Source organism: Lepidochelys kempii, chromosome 3 (assembly GCF_965140265.1).
Source record: "Lepidochelys kempii isolate rLepKem1 chromosome 3, rLepKem1.hap2, whole genome shotgun sequence".
NCBI lineage: Eukaryota > Metazoa > Chordata > Testudines > Cheloniidae > Lepidochelys > Lepidochelys kempii.
Window position 1 is genome coordinate 150,317,483 of NC_133258.1, and position 21,075 is coordinate 150,338,557.

At 43.3% G+C, this 21,075-nt stretch overlaps 1 protein-coding gene across 1 annotated transcript in view; it reads left to right on the top strand.

Annotated features, from left to right (window-relative positions):
• The window catches only part of DNAH8 (dynein axonemal heavy chain 8), a 577,606-nt gene that overhangs the window by 68,829 nt on the left and 487,702 nt on the right, over positions 1–21,075 (top strand). Inside the window, exons 8-9 of the mRNA XM_073338555.1 lie at positions 1,476–1,652; positions 16,938–17,051. Coding sequence (XP_073194656.1) covers positions 1,476–1,652; positions 16,938–17,051 — 291 coding nt within the window. The remainder of the gene's footprint in view (positions 1–1,475; positions 1,653–16,937; positions 17,052–21,075) is intronic.

Here is a 21,075-nt window from a genome sequence, read left to right on the forward strand (position 1 = left end):
TGAAGTTTACCGACATCTGTTGATTTAAATTGAAGCCTGCCAAGCCTACCTATGAGAAAAGGTTAAAAAAACTGGGCCTGTTTAATCTTGAGAAAAGAAGGCTGAGGAGGGACCTGATAACAGTCTTCAAATATGTTGAGTACTGTTGTAAAAGACGATAGTGATCAGTTATTCTTCATGTCCACTGAAGGTAGAACAAGAAATAATGGGTTTACTCTGCATCAAGGGAGATTTAGTTTATGTGTTAGAAAACTTTACAATTATAAGAATAAGCAAGCACAGGCTTTCAAGGGAGGTTCTGGAACACCCATTGTTGGAGGCTTTTAAGAACAGGTTAGATAAACACTTGTCACAGGTGCTCTAGGTGTACGTGGTCCTGCCTCAGTGCCGGCGACTGGATTTGAGGACTTCTCAAGGTCTCTTCCAGAACTATATTTCTGTGATTCTATGTCCAGCTCTCTGTCCTGGCTGATTTAAGTTCTCCTTCCGAGGGATTCTAATTAGCAAATGAACTAAGAGTGGGTTGTGACCTTCCCTGCCCTTTACACTCTCTACTACAGGAAGCAGGAGGGTGCTTAGGGTGTGGGAGAACCTCCAGAGGAAGCTGCCATTCCAAACAATCCATTCTCATGTTCATGGGGTGCATACACACCAAGAGTGGAATCTGTGGGGACAATATATCTTGAAAAAACATAGTTATTGTAGGATAAGCAACATTTCTTTACATAGAGTAAGAAATATCTAAACTAGAGATACAAACTTTGTTTTATATTGTGACAAAGCTCTGTCCTTGTATCCTTGGGTCCCACGTTTCCTGGCAGATTTTACTAGCCACAGAGGTTCACTGTGACCCTCCACATAGCCCTTCTCTCTCTAAAGGCAAGGGTCACAGCCTACTGAGCCATTTTCATCATAAACCAGCAAGGGAGGTGAGGAGACGCAACCCTCCCTCGCACAGCCTCTGTTGTCTTCCAGTCTCAGTGATTAATCAGGGAGGGAAGGGGGGAGCCAGGGCCCGCCCTCTACTCTGGGCTCCAGCCCAGGGACCCTAATAGTAGGAACTATGGTAGCTGACTTTTTGGAAATAGGACGTGCACATTTCCCTGGGCCATTACCTCAGGGCCTCCTTCCTTGCGTCTGAAATGGTTTGTACTGCTCAATTCCTCCAACAGGGCAGCTTCCTCCTACAGCTCCTGACACACACACCCAACTGACTAACTGGGAGGCTTTTAACTAGTTTCAGCCAGCCCCTAATTGGCTTCAGGTGTCCCAGTCAACTTAGCTGTCTTCTCTGCCTTCTGGAAAGATCTTAATTGGCCCCAGGTGTCTTAATTGACCTGGAGCAGCTGCCATTTACTTATCCTGGTACCAGGGATTTGTTTAGCCTGGGGCTAATATATCTATCTCCCACTACTTTTCTACAGCCATCTGGCCTTGCCCCGTCACAATATTTAAAGTTATTTTATTGATTGCAGGTTCTTATTGAGAGTGAGCAGATGAGAAAAGAAGCCGACGATTCAGGACCATTGACTGAACTAGAACACTGGAAACGTATGTCTGCTAAATTCAATTTTATTATTGAGCAGATCAAAGGACCAAGTTGCAAAGCTGTCATAAATGTTCTAAATGTTGGACATTCCAAACTATTAAAGGTAATTCTTATTTTGTTCCTTTAAAAACTCCTTTGGTTGCTTTGAGCTAGATTTGCAATATTTATTTTACCTCATGGGTCTTTGAGAGGAGAAGTGGGAGAAGAAAGAGGAAAATATAGGGGAGGAGGTACAGTTCATAGTATATGGAGAGAAATAGCATGGGCTATTAGGCAATGTAGAAATAAATTACAATTACTAAAGCTAACTCAAGATAATTTCAGGGCCTGCCTTGACATTGTTTTTTCTGAATATCATTAAGTTTGAGTGATTGCACGTGTCAAATCTACTATAGATGTGTGTGCTCCCTGTGCACAGAAGTCAGAGATTTTCCCCCTTCAACGGTACCCATTGGGGTGGCTTGAGTGCCTGCTGTCGCTGCGTGCCACTGTATGCTGGTATAAGAGAGTGGAGTTGCCTTCCTCCCCCTCAGTTCCTTCCTACTGCCAGTGACAGTTGTTGGAACAATTCCAGACTTGATTAAGTCAAGAACTTCCCTCATTCTTCTTTGCATATATTTGTAAGTTAGTTGTTTTAGTCAATTTTACGTAGTTTTAGGGCTAGGTGTCCATTTTTGTCTCTTTTGACCTTTTTTCTCTCTCTTTCGGTACTGGGACCAATACCGGAATGATGTCTCACTTCCTGGGGTTTAAGTCCTGCCAGACCTGCACAAAGCCTATGCCAGTCAACAACTTGTATCCAACCTGCCTGAAATGTTTCAGAGAATCTCACATCAGTGACAAATGTCACATTTATAAAGGTTTCAAGCCTTGATCAGAAAAAGATGGGGTGGCGAGACTTAAGTGTTTGCTTATGGAAGCAGTATTTTGACCCCCCATTGGTGTCATCACATGGGCAAAGCACACCAACTACATCTACTTTTTTACGGGGTGCACCACTGGTGATCTCTCTGGCTCTTTGGTCCCATTGCCTGATACTGAAGAAAAGACTCAAACCTTCCTCAGATTCTGCTTCTTCATCAGTATCGAAGTAAGACAGAGGCAGACACTCCACAAAGCATTTGGGAGAGAGGCAATCCCTAGAACACTCATCATCTCTCATGGGGGATTGCAGCCTCCAGAGCTCGTTCCAGGTCTGTTGAGTCTGTCCCCTGAAGGACATTTGTAGAGCCAAGAGATGGTGCCAATCCCAACAACATCAGAGGCATGTGCAACTGCAAGAGACTTGCTTAGCCTCTTGGTACTGGTATCACCGGCAGTGGAAAGCTTGCAGTCGGTGCTGATGCCTGAGGCTCATACCTCACCGCTCCGAGATCCTGTAGTACTGTGATCCAAACCTCCTCAGAAGCCTGTTTTGTTGATAGGGAAGCCTCCTGTGATATCCCTGCTACCCCCATCCCTGGGCTTGGGCTATCTCTCACCAGTCCCATTGGGATTGGTCCCTCTTCTGTTAGAGGGATCCTCCTCCTCTGACCCAGAGATGAGGTCCTCCCTATTATGTCTGGGAGATGGCACATCCCCCCATCAGATTTGTTGGGAGCATGGGCTGTGCAGCACTCCAGCAATGGTCCCCAACTTAACCATCAGTGGCCCTTTTGGTGACCACTGGGGCATTCCCCCTCCAGCCATGTCCTCCTTTCAACCTTCTTGGGTGCAGTCATGGAGGGTGAACCAGAGACATCAAGAGAACCATTCCCTGGTATATGGTGCTGAGACCGGTTCCAGGCACCAAGATCACCCTTCTCTGGTACAAAGACTAGTACTGAGCAGCCAGAACTCACTTGGGCAGCCTCAGCCACTACCTCAGATATCAGTTGAATGTCTGTCTTCATAACCAGATGAGGCTACAGAGCCATGAAGTTACTCACTGGAGGACTACAGAGCCCACTGAGGTTTAAAAAAAAGGCCTCTGTACTTGATTTTCAGGCAGAAGAGTTGTCTGAGAGCTCTCACAAGTTGGTAGACATCCTGGTGTTGGCAATCCTGGCTAGGGAGGCTCTATCAACTAATGAAGCCATCATGGAACCAGTGAAGGCTCTTTGGCAGACACCCTCCTTCCTGCCCCCCGCCCCCAGCAAAATGAGCCAAGAGGAAGTACTTTGTCCCTTCTAAAAGTTATGAACATTTTTACTATCATCCATCCCCCTCCGGGTTCTTTTGTGATGGCAGCTGCCAATGAGTGGAAAAGACAGGGATAACAAGCTTCCATACCAAAAAGCAAAGACTCAGGGAGGAGGCACAGATGCCAGCAAACAGACCTGAAAACAGGGGAGTTTAAGTGGGAGTTTGTAAGAGGAGTTTGCGGGGGTGTGTGTGTGTGGAGAAACAGTGTGTGGTGTTCTGTTTTTGTTTTGTGTATGTGTGGTTGGTTTGTTTTTCCTTAATGGGAGCTTAGGAGGGAAGGCTGTGATGGCTACAGAGGCAGCAGTGGTAGTGACCCAAGAAATGGAAGAGACGATGAAGATGGCTGGATGTGGAAATGGCGGGATGTACATTATCCTGGACTGGATATCTGAAAGATGCTTTGTATGAAGTGCTGCCTGATAGATCTGATGGAAGAGACGATCTGAGGTTTGGAGGTGCAGGTAGAAATGATGGTTGAGTTTTGAAGGGGATTTGAACAGATAATGGAGGGAAGGAGAGAGGAGGCTGAAGGGAAAACTCAAATTTTGCAGATGCAACCTGGACTGGAGAACTGTGAAGGTAGCATGCTGGATGAGGAAAGTGGCCAGTGGAAGCTTGTGACTGCAAGAAGAAGGCAGAGGAAAAGACCAGCTAGTGAAGGAGAAATAGAGCTGAGGAACAGGTTTGCTGAGTTGGAAAATTAAGGGGCTAAGCGGGCAGTAACAGAAGGTGCGAGGACAAGGAAGAAGAGCAGCTTGTCCTACAGGAAGAAGAGAAGAGTAAATCGAGGTAGCCAGAGTTCAGAACCCCAGGATGTTAGAGGATAACTCACAGAAGATTGCAAGTGAAAACAAAAGACAAGAGGACTTGCAACCAGAAAGAACAGAAGGATAAAGGCTGGAGAATTGTACCAACAACAGCAAGGTGCAGGTCTACATGACTGGGAACTCCCTATAAGAAGAACAGACATGCTTGTCACCATAGCTGATCCAGAGAACTACCAGAGGATGTACTGCCAGGAGCTAAGATGGAGTATGTGGATCTGAGTCTGAAGAGGCTCTCTAGCAGAAGCAGGAAAGAATCCACTGATTGTCCTTCACGTGGGAACAAATGATAGTGCTATATTCTTGCTGGAATGCATCAAGGAGACTATTCCTGGCTGGGGAAGATGCTTACAGAAATGGAGGCTCTGGTGATCTTCGGTGGAACTCTACCTGTCCCTAAAGGAGGAGAGTGAAGGTGAGAAGATTATGATGATCAACAGATGGCTCAGGCAATGGTGCTGTAAGGAGGGTTTTGGAATGTTTGGCCAATGGGAGGCATTCATGGTCAGAGGACTGTTTTCATCTGACGGAATCCACCTGAGTAGAGAAGGAAATAGACTTCTGGAATGGAGGTTGGCGCAACTAATTAAAAGAGCTTTTAACTAGGAATTTGGGAGAGAAAAGTTGGAGATGCTTGTGTAATTGTCACACCTTATTCTAACATTGAGTGGAAGGAAAATCAAGTAAAAGAGGAGACAGCAATGGAGAAAGGAACAACAAAGGGTAGGAGAATGGAAATCAAGATGAAAAATAGTGCCAATACCAATGATACAAAGAGCCAGATAGGTGACACTGGCGGTAAAATGGCTGTACCTAGTTGGGCAAGAATCTGGGTGAAGCCAAGCAGAAACAAGCAAGATGTCTGTATACTAATGCAAGGAGCCTGGGTAACAAAGTGGAGCAATTAAAGCTATTGGTGCAGGAAGTGAAACCAGATATTAGAGGGATAACACAAACATGGCAGAATAGTAGTCATAACTGAACTACAAGTATTGAAGGGTATGTGCTGTTCAGGAAAGATAGAAATCAAGGCAACGGTAGAGGAGTAGCATTGTATATTAATGATGAAGTAGAGTGTAAATAAATTAGAAGTGATGGAATGGATAAAATGGAATCTGTTTGGACCAAAATCACTTTGGGGAAGAAAGGTAACAGAGGCTCTTCTAGAATAGTGTTTGGGATATGATACAGACCCCCCATGTTCCAATTTGGCTATGGATAGTGATCTCTTTAATATTTTTGATGAAATAAGTACTACCAGGAATTGTGTGATTATGGGAGACTTAAATTTCCCAGATATAGATTGGAAGACAAGTACTACTACTAATGGTTGGGCCCAGATATTCCTGGATGTGGTAGCTGACAGATTTCTTCACCAAATAGTCACCGAATCAACAAGAGTTGATGCCATTTTAGATTTAGTATTGATAAGTCGTGAGCATCTCATAGAATAATTGGTTGTAGAGGGCAACCGTGTTTCGAGTGATCATGAATTAATTCAGTTTAAACTAAATGGAAGGATAAATAAAAAGAGTTCTGTCTCTGCCCTTTTGAAATCAAGGACTCTAAACTTTAAATAATTTAAGGGAATTAGTTAGGGAAGTGGACTGGACTGAAGAGTTCAAGGATCTGAATATGAGGAGGCTTGGAATTACTTTGTCAAGTTGCAGAAACTATCTTGATCCTGCATCCCAAGCAAGAGGAAAAATGCATAGGGAAGGGTTGCAAACCAAACTGGATGAACAAGCATCTAAAACAAGTTATTAAGAGAAAGCTGATAGCCTATAAGGAATGGAAGGTGGGTTGGATCAGCAAAGAAAGCTACCTCTTGGATGTCAGAAAGTGTAAGGAAAAAGTGAGAACTGCCAAAAGCCAAGCATAGTTGGACCTTGTAAAGGAAATTAAAACCAATAGTAAAAGGTGTTTTTAGCTATATAAAGGAAAAGAATAGAAAAAGTGACCCCCCAGGCACTGAGGATGGAGTGGAGATCAAAGATAATTCAGGCATGGCCCAATACCTAAACAAATACTTTGCCTCAGTTTTTAATAAGGATAATGAGGATCTTAGGATTAGTGGCAGGAGGGCTAATGGAAACAAGGATATGAGAGTAGAAATTAACATATCTGTGATGGAAGCCAAATTCAAACAAATCGGGGGCCATGCACTTAGGGACTAACAACAATAACCTGGGGACTTATTATTTGGAAGTGACAGAGAAGGAGAAAGACCTCGGTGAATTGGTTGATCTTAGGATGACTATGAGCTGCCAATGTGATGCAGCCATGAATGCCAATGTAATGCAGGTCACATTGGCAGAGGCACTGTGGGGTTTTTTGCCTTTCTCTGCAGCATGGAGCACGGGTCACTTACTGGCTTAAATTAGAGTAAATGATGGATTCTCTGTAACTTGAAGTCTTTAAATCGTGGTTTGAGGACTTCAGTAACTCAACCAAAAGTTATTGGTCTATTACAGGAGTAGCTGGGTGAGGTTCTGTGGCCTGCGATGTGCAGGAGGTGTGACTGGATGATCATGATGGTCCCTTCTGGCCTTAAAGTCTATGAACCTATTAGGCTGGATATGTTTGCTTGGAAGCTTTTTTCTTCAGAAAGTGGGTAACTCAGGATTGCAAACTAGCAGACACGCCTGAGTAGATATCACTTCACCCTTTGGGAGATGTGACAGGGTCAGGCCAGATGGCTACAGGAGAGTGTTAGAAGGCAGATATATTAGTCCCAGATTAAGCAGGTCCATTTTCCCTGGGTAAGGTAACAGGGAGAGTTCCAGAACAAGAAGGAACTTGCTGGAACAAATTCAGGCAGGCTAATTAGGACACCTGGAGCCAATTAAGAAGCTGCTAGAATCAATTAGGGCAGGCTGGCTAATCAGGACACCTGAGTTAAAAAGGACCTCACTTCAGTTTCTGGCATGTGTATGAGGAGCTGGGAGCAAGAGGCACTAGGAGCTGAGAGTGAGATGGTGTACTGCTGGAGGACTGAGGAGTACAAGCATATTATCAGACACCAGGAGGAGGATCCTGTGATGAGGATAAAGAAGGGAGGAGGCCATGGGGAAGTAGCCCAGGGACTTGTAGCTATCACGCAGCTGTTCCAGGAGACACTCTAGACAGCTGCAGTCCACAGGGCCTTGGGCTGGAAACCAGAGTAGAGGGCGGGCCCGGGTTCCCCCCAAACCTCCCAACTCCTGATCAGACACAGGAGGAGTTGACCTGGACCCTGGGTTCCACCAGAAGGGAAGGTCTCTGGGCTGTTCCCCGACCCACATGGTGGATCAGCAGAGTCTGCGGGGATTGTTCTCCTTCCTTTTTCCCAGGCTGGCCAATGATGAGGTTAGCTGAGTGAGTGGCAGGTTTGAGCCACTAGCAAAAGTGGCCAAACTGAGGGCTGCCGTGAACCTCTGAGGCAAGCAAATCCTCCAATAAGCGCAGGACCCACCAAGGCAGAGGAGGAAGTTTGTCACAGAGAGCATTAAAAAATTCTACAACAAGTTACCAGAGGACTGTAGACAAGAGTTTTCAGTAAGACTGAAGAGGGTAAGTTGGTCACCAGGACTGCCCTTCAAAACAGTTTGGATAGCACAGATTTAGCTGCTTGAACCATGGTATCAGCCGTTTGTATGAGAAGGTGTTTATGGTTACAGTTTTCTGGGTTACCCTAAGAGGTCCAACAGACTGTCCAAGACCTCCCTTTTGAAAGCCCTTCTCTTTGTTTCAGAGAAGAGGGATGACAGGATTCATAGTCTCATAGATTCCAGAGAGAAACTCAAATTGCTTGGAATCTAAACATTCAGCAATGAAAAGAAAGCAATTTCGTACACAGCAGCCATTCAGACACCAAAATTTAGCTTCTCAATTCCAAGATCTACCAAGGGAAAAGGGCAGGGGTTATAGGAGTCTCCCTTCACTGCCATCCTCTTCGGCATCAGTGGGCTCATCCCATCCAACCCTCACTTCCAAAAATACATTTTGAAGGGATAGCTGAGGATAGTGTACCACCTACTTTAGTTTCTTCTGTTCTCCATCTTTTATTTACCATTCACTTATCCCACTTCCTAAGTGCTCGGTCCTACATAACATCAGATCAGTGGATCATAAGCATGGTGGAATGGGGATATGCCATCCAGTTTATTTCTCCACGCCCCCCTTCCCTGTGTCCTCTTCAGGAACCACTCTCATGAGATTGCCGTGCAATGGGAGATCCAATTTTTTCTTCAGGCAGAGGCCATAGATGTTCCACTGTGCCTCATGTTACCAGCTTTGCCTGTTACTTTGGGGTATGCTCATTTATTAGGGTTACTCTTCAGGGAGGAGGGGCGTTCTGTATGTTTATCAATGTACTTCTTGTATCATTTGTGTTCTCATATGGAGCTCTACTTCTCCCTGCTGCAAGTTCCCTCCCAATGGAGCTATCCTGGAGGACCTAGGTTCCCCAGGGCTAGGTTCTTCCAGCCCCAGAATCAGACTCACACACATTAACAGAGCGCGTCTGAGAGGACCAGGTTAATCAGCACTTCCAAACTGACCCCTTAGATGTCCCTGGACTCAGTAGGCTGGGTCGAACAGAACCTCCAAGCTGATCACACAAATCAGGGCAGAAGGCTATACTTAGAGAGAGGTGGAGGTAGCTGAGGGTCTGGAGTGCTGGAGACAGGCAGAGCCCCCAGCATAATCAGTCAGGAGAAGATGAAGTCGCAATGGAACTGATTCAGATTTTGGATCCAGGCATCAGAACACTTACTTGAGCATGAATAGTGTTTTTTGCGGAGAAACAACAATGGTTCAAGGGAAAACACTAGATTTGTTTATGTGTAAACAATGAAGTATACCAAAGTTGTTTTGTTCAGGCTAGACATGGGAGCTGATCATTCCTGGTTTTGGGCGGTGTTCCTTGGAGGGAGCTCACAATGCAATTAGGGAGCTTCACTATTTTGATTACCAATAAAGGATTTATTACTAGAATTGGTCTGATAACTACTGAGCTTGGTGTGCAATGCAATTGAGGTTAGGGGAGTTTCCTTAATTCTGTCATCCTTATCCCAAGGGTTTAGGTGTGTCTCCCACTGCCTTTTCATAGCTTTTTGTAAGTCTTTTTTCTGATTGGTTTTGGTTCAAGCAGAGGCGGGCGGGGTGGGTCCTTTCGTGAGTCAGACAGGCTGGGTACTGTACCCTGGTTCCCCAAGAACACAGAGCTGCTAGGTAACACTCAGAGGAACAGGCTTCTATTCCAGCTGCTTCCTGTTTCCCTAAGTGGTGAATGGTTGCCATTATCAGTTCACAGTGCTCCTGTTCAGTCTGCCAGCTGCTCCTATGATGTTCACAAAGTGCATGGCGGTGGTGGTGGCAGCCTGTCTTCGAAAATTAGGTGTCCATGTGTTTCTGTACTTGGAGGACTGGTGGATCAGAGATTGGTCTAAGGCTCAAGTCCTGTGTAGTCTATCCACTGTCCTGTCCACATTCTGTACTCTGGGTTTCCTAGAAAATCAAGACAAATCCTGAAAACCCTCCTGGTGGTCACAGATGTGTCTTTTCTGGATTGGGGAGCTCATATGGGGTCCCTACAGATGCAAGGTCTTTGGTCATGTAGGTATCTAGATTCTCACATAAATGTCAGGAAGCTAAAAGTGCTATGTCTAGCCTGCTCGGCCTTCCTTTCCCACATAGTGGGGAAAAAATTGATCAATTCTGACACATAATTCAGTGACCATGTTTTCCATAAACAGACAAGGAGGAACACAGTTAAATCAACTCTTCCAGGAAGCAGTCCATTTCTGAGATTTTTGTATAATCCACCCAAGTGTTTTCAAAAACGGTTTTCAAAAAGAAAATGCCATCAGTTCTGTTCCTGGGGAGGGCTTAGCCCAGGCTCACTGACAGATGTTTTTCTCGTGTCCTGGAAGAATTACCTCCTGCAAGCCTTCTCTCTGATTCCTTTACTGCCCAGAGTCTTATTCAAAATAAAATGAGACCATGCTAGCTACATCCTTATAGTACTAGTGTGGCCTCCTCACCACTTGTATTTGATCCTACTAACCTTGTCGATTGAGCCTCTGTCTCTCCCATTAGATCCAGACATAATCTCCTGTGACCAGGGGCATCTGCTTCATCCCAACCTCCAAGGTCTCTAACACTGTGGATGCTTCATGGCTGATACCCTTTGAAAAGTTCTGCTTGAAGAATGTGCAAAAAGTGCTTCTGAATAACAGAAAACTCTAAGCTAGAAACACTGACTTCACTAAGTGGAAGTGCTTCTCCATTTGGTCTCGTAGGAAAGATGAATCTCCAGAGTAAGCACCCTGCACCTCGTACTGGACTATCTTCCAGGTCTAAAAAAAAGTTTGGCTATTAACTCAATCTGGGTGCATCTGGCAGCTATTTCAGCCTTTCACGTCTGGGTGGATAATAGATCCCTTTTCTCCAAGGCCAGCATCACCTGATTCCTAAAGTATATGGCCAAATTGTACCCTCAAATACGAGACCCCATCCCCCCTTGGGATCTGATTTTAGTCCTAACAGAATTGATGGTACCTCCCTTCAAACCCCTTGTAACTTACTTTCTCCTCTGTGAAGGTGGCATTTCTGGTGGCAATTACCTCAGCCAGAAGGGTGGGTTAGTTGAGAGGTCAGGTGTCAGAACCCCCCATATACAGTTTTCCATAAAAATAAAGTTTATCTCTGCCTTCACCTGACATTTCTTACAAAAGTAGTCTCTAATTTTTGTGTTAAACAAGCAATCTATGTATCCACATTTTTCTGAAACGCCATACACTTAGAGATGAGGAAAAGCTTCACTTCTTGGATGTAAGAAGGGCTTTAAGTTTCTACCTGGAGCATGCTAAATCTCTACAGATCCTCTACACAATTCTTTTTAGCAGTTGCAGAGAGAGGTAGGGGCCCTCCAGTTTCCATTCAGACAATCTCACCCTGGATCTCTTGTGCATGGTCATCACTCCACACTTCCATAGAATCATAGACTTTAAGGTCAGAAGGAACCATTATGATCGTCTAGTCTGACCTCCTGCACAAGGCAGGCCACGGAATCTCACCCACCAACTCCTGTAACAAACCTCTAACTTATGTCTGAGCTAATGAAGTCCTCAAATCATGGTTTAAAGACTTCAAGGTGCAGAGAATCCTCCAACAAGTGACCTGTGCCCCACGCTGCAGAGGAAGGCGAAAAACCCCCAGGGCCTCTGCCAATCTGCCCTGGGGGAAAATTCCTTCCCGATCCCAAATATGGTGATCAGCTAAACCCTGAGCATGTAGGCAAGACTCACCAGCCAGACACCCAGGAAAGAATTCTCTGTAGTAACTCAGATCCCACCCCATCTATCGTCCCATCACAGGCCACAGGCATATCTACCACTAATAGTCGCAGATCAGTTAATTGCCAAAATTAGGCTATCCCATCATATCATCTCCTCCATAAACTTATCGAGTTTTGTCTTGAAACCAGATATGTCTTTTGCCCCCACTGCTTCCCTTGGAAGGCTGTTCCAGAGCTTCACTCCTCTGATGGTTAGAAACCTTCATCTAATTTCAAGTCTAAACTTCCTGATGGCCAGTTTATATCCATTTGTTCTTGTGTCCACATTGGTACTGAGTTTAAATAATTCTTCTCCCTCCGTGGTATTTATCCCTCTGATATATTTATAGATAGCAATCATATCTCCTCTCAGCCTTCTTTTAGTTAGGCTAAACAAACCAAGCTCTTTGAGTCTCCTTTCATAAGACAGGTTTTCCATTCCTCGGATCATCCTAGTAGCCCTTCTCTGTACCTGTTCCAGTTTGAATTCATCCTTCTTAAACATGGGAGACCAGAACTGCACCCAATATTCCAGATGAGGTCTCACCAGTGCCTTGTATAACGGTACTAATACCTCCTTATCTCTACTGGAAATACCTCGCCTGATGCATCCCAAGACCGCATTAGCTTTTTTCACGGCCATAGCACATTGGCGGCTCATAGTCATCCTGTGATCAACCAATACTTCGAGGTCCTTCTCCTCCTCTGTTACTTCCAAGTTATGCGTACCCAATTTAAACATAAATTCTTGTTATTAATCCCTAAATGCATGACCTTGCACTTTTCACTATTAAATTTCATCCTATTACTATTACTCCAGTTTACAAGGTCATCCAGATCTTCCTGTATGATATCCCAGTCCTTCTCTGTATTGGCAATACCTCCCAGCTTTGTGTCATCTGCAAACTTTATTAGCACATTCCAACTTTTTGTGCCAAGGTCAGTAATAAAAAGATTAAATAAGACTGGTCCCAAAACCGATCCCTGAGGAACTCCACTAGTAACCTCCTTCCAGCCTGACAGTTCACCTTTCAGTGTGACCTGCTGTAGTCTCCCCTTTAACCAGTTCCTTATCCACCTTTCAGTTTTCATATTGATCCCCATCTTTTCCAATTTAGCTAATAATTCTCCATGTGGAACTGTATCAAATGCCTTACTGAAATCAAGGTAAATTAGATCCACTGCGTTCCCTTTGTCTAAAAAATCTGTTACCTTCTCAAAGAAGGCAATCAGGTTGAATTGACACGATCTACCTTTTGCAAAGCCATGTTGTATTATGTCCCAATTACCATTGACCTCAATGTCCTAAACTACTTTCTCCTTCAAATTTTTTTCCAAGACCTTGCATACTACAGATGTCAAACTAACAGGCCTGTAGTTATCCAGATTGTTTTTTTTACCTTTCTTAAAAATAGGAACTATGTTAGCAATTCTCCAGTCATACAGTACAACCCCTGAATTTACAGATCGATTAAAAATTCTTACTAATGGGCTTGCAATTTCATGTGCCCATTCCTTTAATATTCTTGGATGAAGATTATCCAGGCCCCCCCGATTTAGTCCCATTAAGCTGTTCGAGTTTGGCTTCTACCTCAGATGTGGTAATATCTACCTCCATATCCTCATTCCCATTTCTCATCCTACCATTATCCCCAAGCTCCTCATTAGCCTCCTTAAAGACTGAGGCAAAATATTTGTTTAAATATTGGGCCATGCCCAGATTATCCTTAACCTCCACTCCATCCTCAGTGTTAAGCAGTCTCACTTCTTCTTTCTTTGTTTTCTTCTTATTTATACGGCTATAGAACCTTTTACTATTGCTTTTGATTCTCTTTGCAGTGTGCAACTCTACATGGCTTTTGGCCTTTCTCATTTTATCCCTACGTGTTCTGACCTCAGTAAGGTAGCTTTCCTTGCTAATCCCTCCCATCTTCCACTCCTTGTAGGCTTTCTGCTTTTTCTTAATCACTTCTTTGAGATACTTGCTCATCCAGCTTGGTCTACAACTCCTGCCTATGAATTTTTTCCTCTTTCTTGGGATACAGGCTTCTGATAGTTTCTGTAACTTTGACTTGAAGTAATTCCAGGCCTCCTCCACCTTTAGATCCACAAGTCTTTCAGTCCAATCCACTTCCCTACCTAATTTCCTTAATTTTTTAAAGTTAGCCTTTTTGAAATAAAAAACCCTAGTCACAGATCTATTTTTGTTTATCCTTCCATTTAGTTTGAACTGAATTAGCTCATAATCGCTCGAACCAAGCTCATCCTCACTGCTCATGAAAACCAAATCTAAAATGGCATCCCGTCTTGTCGGTTCAGCAACTACTTGATGAAGGAATACATCAGCTATTGTATCCAGGAAAATCTGAGCCCTATTATTATTACTAGCACTTGTTCTCCAGTCTGTATCTGGGAAGTTAAAGTCTCCCATGATCACACAATTCCCATTACTATTTACTTCTTTAAAAACATTAAAGAGGTCTCTATCCATATCCAAATTGGATCCCGGTGGTCTATAGCAGACCCCAAGCACTATCCCAGGGGAGGCTCTAGTAGCTTTCTTCCCCAATGTGATTTTTGCCCAGACAGACTGTGTCTTATCCATTCCATCACTTCTTATTTCTTTAAAGTCTACCTCATCATTGACATAAAATGCTACTCCACCACCTTTGCCTTTATTTCTGTCTTTCCTAAACAGCACATACCCTTCAATACCCGTACCCAGTCATGACTACTATTCCACCATGTTTCTGTTATCCCTATAATATCTGGTGTCACTTCCTGCACCAGTAGCTCTAGTTCCTCCATTTTGTTACCTAGGCTCCTCGCATTAGTGTACAAGCATCTTAATTTTTGTTGTTTGGCTTTGCTCACATTCTTTACCCGATTGGGCACAGACATTCTACTGCCAATATTACCTATTAGATTGATATGTACACTGCCTTTCTGCCTTATGTTCATTCTCCAACCCACAGCTGTATCCTTTCTTACTTTCTTTTCTTCCCTCTCAAAGAGAATCTGGCGTGGAGATTACCTGGACATCTCCCAACCATCTCCCCTGAATTCCTAGTTTATAGTTCTCTTGATCAGTTGTGCCATCCTCTATCCTAGAAGTCTGTTTCCCTTCCTACTCAGGTGAAGTCCGTCCCGAGAGAACAGTCCTCTGTCCATGAACGCTTCCCAGTGGCCATATACATCCCAGTGCCCTCTTTATAGCACCACTGCCTGAGCCATCTGTTGAGCATCATAATCTTGTCACACCTTTAGGAACAGGCACTATCCCACTGAAGATAACCTGACCCTCGATTTCCTTAAGCATCTTCCCCAGCCTGGCATAGTCTCCCTTGATACATTCCAGCAAGAATCTAGCCGTATCATTTGTTCCCACATGAAGGACAAACAATGGATTCTTTCCCGCTCCTGTTAGGATCCTCTTCAGCCTCAGGTCCATATCCCATATCTTAGCACCTGGCAGACAGCACATCCTTCTGTTCTCTGGATCAGCTCTTGTTACAGGCCTGTCTATTCTCAGTAATGAGTCCCCAATCACGTAGACCTGCCTTTTCCTGGCGATGGTGCGATTCTCCAGTCTATCTTCTGTTCCATCTGGCCGCAAGTCCTCTCGATTTCTATTGTCCCTTGCAATCCTCTGCAACCCATCCTGTATCCTCCTGGGGCTCATATTTGGTGTGGTTATCTCCATTGACTCTTGCCCTCTTTCAGTAGGACTATCTGCTCTACTCTTCTTCCTTGGCCTCTCACCTTCAGTGACCACCTGCTGTGCCCCTTATTCATTTTCCAACTCTGCAGACCTGTTCCTGAGCTCTATTTCTCCTTCACTGGCCTGTCTTTTCCTCTGGCTGGTTCTCTTAGTCACATGCTTCCACTGTCCACCTTCCTCACCCAGCAGTATCCCCTCAGAGTTCTTCAGTCCTGCTTCCATCTGAAAGTCTGATCTTTTCCCTTCAGCCTCCTCATGTCTTTGGTCCATCATCTGCTTGAACCCCCTTATAAACTCAACCAGAGTCTCCACTTGCATCTCCAGTCCTCGGATCTTCTCTTCCGCCAACTCTATCAGGCGGCACTTCATGCAGACGAGGAGTGGAGGTACCCCCTCCAGGATCATGTACATGCCACAGCTTCTACATCCAGTCACCTTCATTGTGTCTTCCACTACTTGGGTCACTCCCACTACTGCCTCTGTGTCTGTCATAACCTTCTCACCTAAGTCCTATTAGTCGGGGAAACACAAACCAAACCAAAACACCACCACCCACAGCAAAACAAACCCCCAACGAGCACGAAAAAACTGCCAGAACACCACACACTCTCTTCACTAGCCTGTCTGTTCCTTTTCCTGGCTCTTATTCTTCCCCCCAAACTCCCCTTACAAACTCCCACTGAAACTCCCCCATTTACAGCTCTGATTGCTGGCTCCTGTGCTGCTGCAGCTGTCTGTGCTGCTGACTGACTGGCTGGCTACCATTATAGGACCCCTCATTATGCCAATTCCCATCGGTCCAGAGACAATGTCAGTTTCAGATGGGATGTCTTGCAATAACTGTTAAGATAGATTCTGAACTCAACTCCCTGTGTGTTTGCTTCTGAGTCACTTACAGTGGAATTGACATGTGCAATCACTTGAAGAAGAAAAAACAATTACCTACCTTTCTGTAATGGTTGTTCTTTGAGATGTGTTGCAAGTGTCCTTTTCATGACCTACCCAACCTGACCTCTGTTCTGGAGTCTGTCTGATACAAAGGAACTGAGGAGGACAGGAGTGGCTCCACTCTCTTCTATCAGCACGCAATAGTGCACAGCAACAGAGGGCACTCGAGCCACTCCAACAGGTACTGCTGAGGGAAAAAAAACTCCAACTTCTGTGCACAGGGCACACACACCCACCTACAGTGGCATGGACGTGTGCAATACATCTTGAAGAACAACAGTTATGGAAAGGTAAATAACCATTTTTTACAAATGTGTACATTCTGCACATCTATACATTGGCAATAATACATTGATATGTATGAAGTTTTTGTAGTATTTTTCCCTCTAGATGTGGCGAGAGTTGGATGCCAGAATCACAGATACTGCAAATGAATCAAAAGATAATGTGAGATATTTATACACACTTGAAAAAGTATGTCAACCGCTTTATAACTATGATCTTGTAAGTATACCTTTTGTGATTCTCAGTACACAGTTTAAATAGTCATGTAGAATGCATAGAAAAACTTTAGGATAGAAAGTAGTAGATAGTAAACTTTAGGATAGAAGTAATCTTCTTTGTGGGATGTTCTACTTCAGAAAATGTATTTTTTCTAAATTTTTGTGTAACTTGTTATTTTTAAACCATTAATATATTGGATTAGATGCAATGAAATATTAATTACTGTACCTTTTTGCATAGAAATTAAGTCTAAATTCTTATAGGGTCCAAACATTTTTTAAATTTGTATTTTATTAACAATTGTGAATGTCCATTTTGTCTTTCTTGGAATAGTATATACGTTTTAAGGAGCTAAAAGAGAAAAAAATACATTTATGTACACTACAAAGATCATATAATTAAATTTAGTGGTTTTCATTAAAAATTCAGCATGTGCCAACAATAACCATACAATTGTATCCAAGAAACCACAGTTTCTCTAATACATGATGTGATGGGTTGGATCATAGAAAACCCCTTGGGAACTGCTGACTGATGTGCTGAGACTACTTCCAACCTGTTTTCCTTGCCAATTTGAGCCAGACACACTAACCTGTTACAAACCCAGACCCAGGTCTGAACCACGTCCCCCACTGAAAACAGCTTAAGGAGTGTTCCTGTCTCTAACACTTAGATGCCCAGCTCCCAGTAGGGTCCAAACCCCAAATAAATCTGTTTTACCCTGTATAAAGCTTATACAGGATAAACTCATAAATTGTTCGCCCTCCATAACACTGATAGAGAGATATGCACAGCTGTCCCCCCCACCCCGCCCCGACCCGGTATTAATACATAATCTGGGTTAAATAATAAGTAAAATGTGATTTTATTAAATACAAAAGGTAGGATTTAAGTGGTTCCAAGTAATAACAGACAGAACAAAGTGAATTACCAAGTAAAATAAAATAAAACACGCAAGTGTAAACCTAATACAGTAAGAAAGTGATTTCAGATGAAATCTCACCCTCAGAGATGTTCCAGTAAGCTTCTTTTACAGACTAACCTCCCTCTATTCTAGGCCCAGCAATCACTCACAACCCCGTGGTTACTGTCCTTTGTTCCAGTTTCTTTCGGGTATCCTTTGGGGGTGGAGAGGCTATCTCTTGAGCCAGCTGAAGACAAAATGGAGGGGCTTCCAAGGAGCTTAACTAGACTCTCTTGTGTGTGGAGACCCCCTTCTCTCTCCTATCCAGAATTCAGCTCCAAGGTGGAGTTTTGGAGTCACATGGGCAAGTCACATGTCCATGCATGGCTCAGAACTTTACACGTGGCAGCCATTGTTCACATGCTACTTTGAACATCCTCAGGTAGACTTCTTATGTGGATTGAAGACTTCCACGATCTATTGTCCATTAAGTGTTTCTTGATTGGGCACTTAACTTGCAAATTTCCTTTCTAAAGAAGCTGACCAAATGCCTTACTAAGGCTACTTAAAATCAAACAAGTACACAGCCAATATTCATAACTTCAAATACAAAAATGATACATGCATACAAATAGAATGTATATATTCAGTAGATCATAATCTTTACAGAGATATGTTACATGGCATATGTAGCATAAAACATATTCCAGTTTTGTCATATATACATTCATAAGCCTATTCCCATAAAGCATTATGGCGTGCAACATCACACATGAAATATCTGTTCATTTGTTAACAAATGTTGCAAGGCTGCCTAAGAGTAGCAAGATAGGGGCAGAAAATGGTCCAAGATGGTATAATTTAAGAGGGAGGTGGAGAATTCATATGTGAGCACATACAATGTAATCATCGGAAGAATATAATTTGAAAAGTACCTTTTTTGTTCCCATTGAATTCCAGATTTCTTTCTACTTTTGCAGATTAGTTAATCTTGTTTCTCATAGTAACTCTTTACAGGCAGCTAACACAGTTCTGTGTTTAGAAGAAGAAACAACCTCTGTGCCTGAAACACTCATTTCAATTAACACAGACAAAAGAAATAGCAAGTGATTCTAGAAGATCCACAAGCCTGCTACTAAAGAAATATATTCATCATGTTTGATTCAGTCCCATCAGTTAGTCGGGCAATGAATAAGATTCTCACACCCAAGCAATTTTATTGAAATTCACAGCTTTGCCTCTCTGCCTTTATTCCTTTTTGTTCTAGTTGGCAGGATATGTCAGCTAAGGTATTTGTACAGCCCCCATTATTGTCATATTTGAGCACCTCATAATACTTCGGTGAGGTAGGGGAATATCTGTATTGTACAGATTGGAAACTGGCTTGTCTGAAGTAACACAGGAAGTTTTTGGCAGAGTAGGGAACTGAACCTGCGTGTCCAAAGTTGCAGGCTCGCATCCTAACCAGTCTTCTTTCTCATACACTTTGTGATGTCAGGTTTCCCTCTTCCTCAGACAGCAGGCATGGAAGCTGGTCAGTCCATGTATAAAATTCAATTTCTTCCATGCCACTATTAGAGGGGGTTTTGTCCAACTGTTTGTCCCTTGGGCCCAGAACATTCTAGTTTCTTTTGGCCAAGGAGGTATCTGCCCAGATTCTCCCATTCTGAGAAGTAGGAATTTTTCCTCCTGTACTCCCTAATATACTCATACACAAGCCGGATGCAGGGGTTTCTATCCCATTCTTGTCCTCTACTTCAAAAGAGATCTGCCAGTCATGATTTGAGATAGAAACTCCCAGGTCCACACTTCAGGTTATCCCATATCCTCTGTTCAGTGGACCTAAAAGATACACACCTGCCATCATATCCCCATCTGTTAACGTTACCCAGGTCTTTCAGTGTCTACTCTCATTTAGCTCAGGGACAAAATCAATCACTATGCTATGAATCATGGATACCTAATCAATTGGGAGACAGACAGCATAAGGAAATAATGCATTTAGGAACATAGATAGCAAGGTCTTTCTTTTTCAAGTTTTATCAAACTCTCTTATCTTCTGTAGCCAGGTGTAAGAGGAATGCAAGTGTTCATAAATTCCTGCTGACTCATTGTGATGTGCAGTTTGTTGACTCTACCCAGGATGTAAAGAAGGTGGGATTGTCTCCTTGGGTGAGGTAACTAGGTCTGGGATTAGAGGCTCTATTGTGAAATTGTTAGAAACAATTTAGCCTGGAGGAGAAGGTTTAAATTGAGCTTTGTTTGGTATTATTTTTATTTCAAGTGACAAAAGAAGACATTTAGGAAGAGGGGTGAATTTGGGCATTAATCCAGAGTATGTATGCTCTTTTCTAGAGTGTGGTAAGGACTCTGCTTTTCCTGGCAGGGTCCTTTCCAGTTTCTTCCTCTCCAATCAGGTTGATTTTACAGCTCATGGACTGAGTGAACCTTATCCTGAAGGGTTGTTTTCACCTTTATTTTCTTCAAAGATTCCTCCTTCTTCTGTGGCATTCTTTCTTGAAATATTTCCTTTCTCTCCCTTAGTCTTTCATAAACCAGTTATGTAATGGTGCTGCTCCACTTTGGTTACTATGGTCCTGAGCTTCTTTTCCTACTCATCTGATTGTATCAAAATGATACTCTCATTTTGGTCCCCATCTTCTAATACAAAAAAACATAACTTTTCTTGGTGTTAGACCCAGAGACAGATGATCCTTTCAGATGTGTAGTCTTAAAAAATACTGGTCTTCCAGCACCCCGTAGTCTTGTTTATCACCCTAGCTGAAGTAGCATATGTAAATAGATAGTGGTGAACACCTGGACCCATACTGTTGGACTTCTCCTTATCTTCCCTCTGCATCTGGGTAGAGCCTCACCTTGTTTACATCAGAGTGGTTTAGCTTATGCAAAGAATACTTCATGGAGGATTTCAGAAAAATGGAGCTTACTGCTCCCTGTCTTCAAGGTCATGTGATAGCAACATAGGTCTTCAACAGTTGATTAGTTCACGATAGTTCACTTTTTGTTCTTATATGACCTAGTAATGAAACCTCATCATGTCATAAGTGCTAATAGTCTCAGGGTATGACAATATCTTGGCATGGAACTTTAAAATATCTG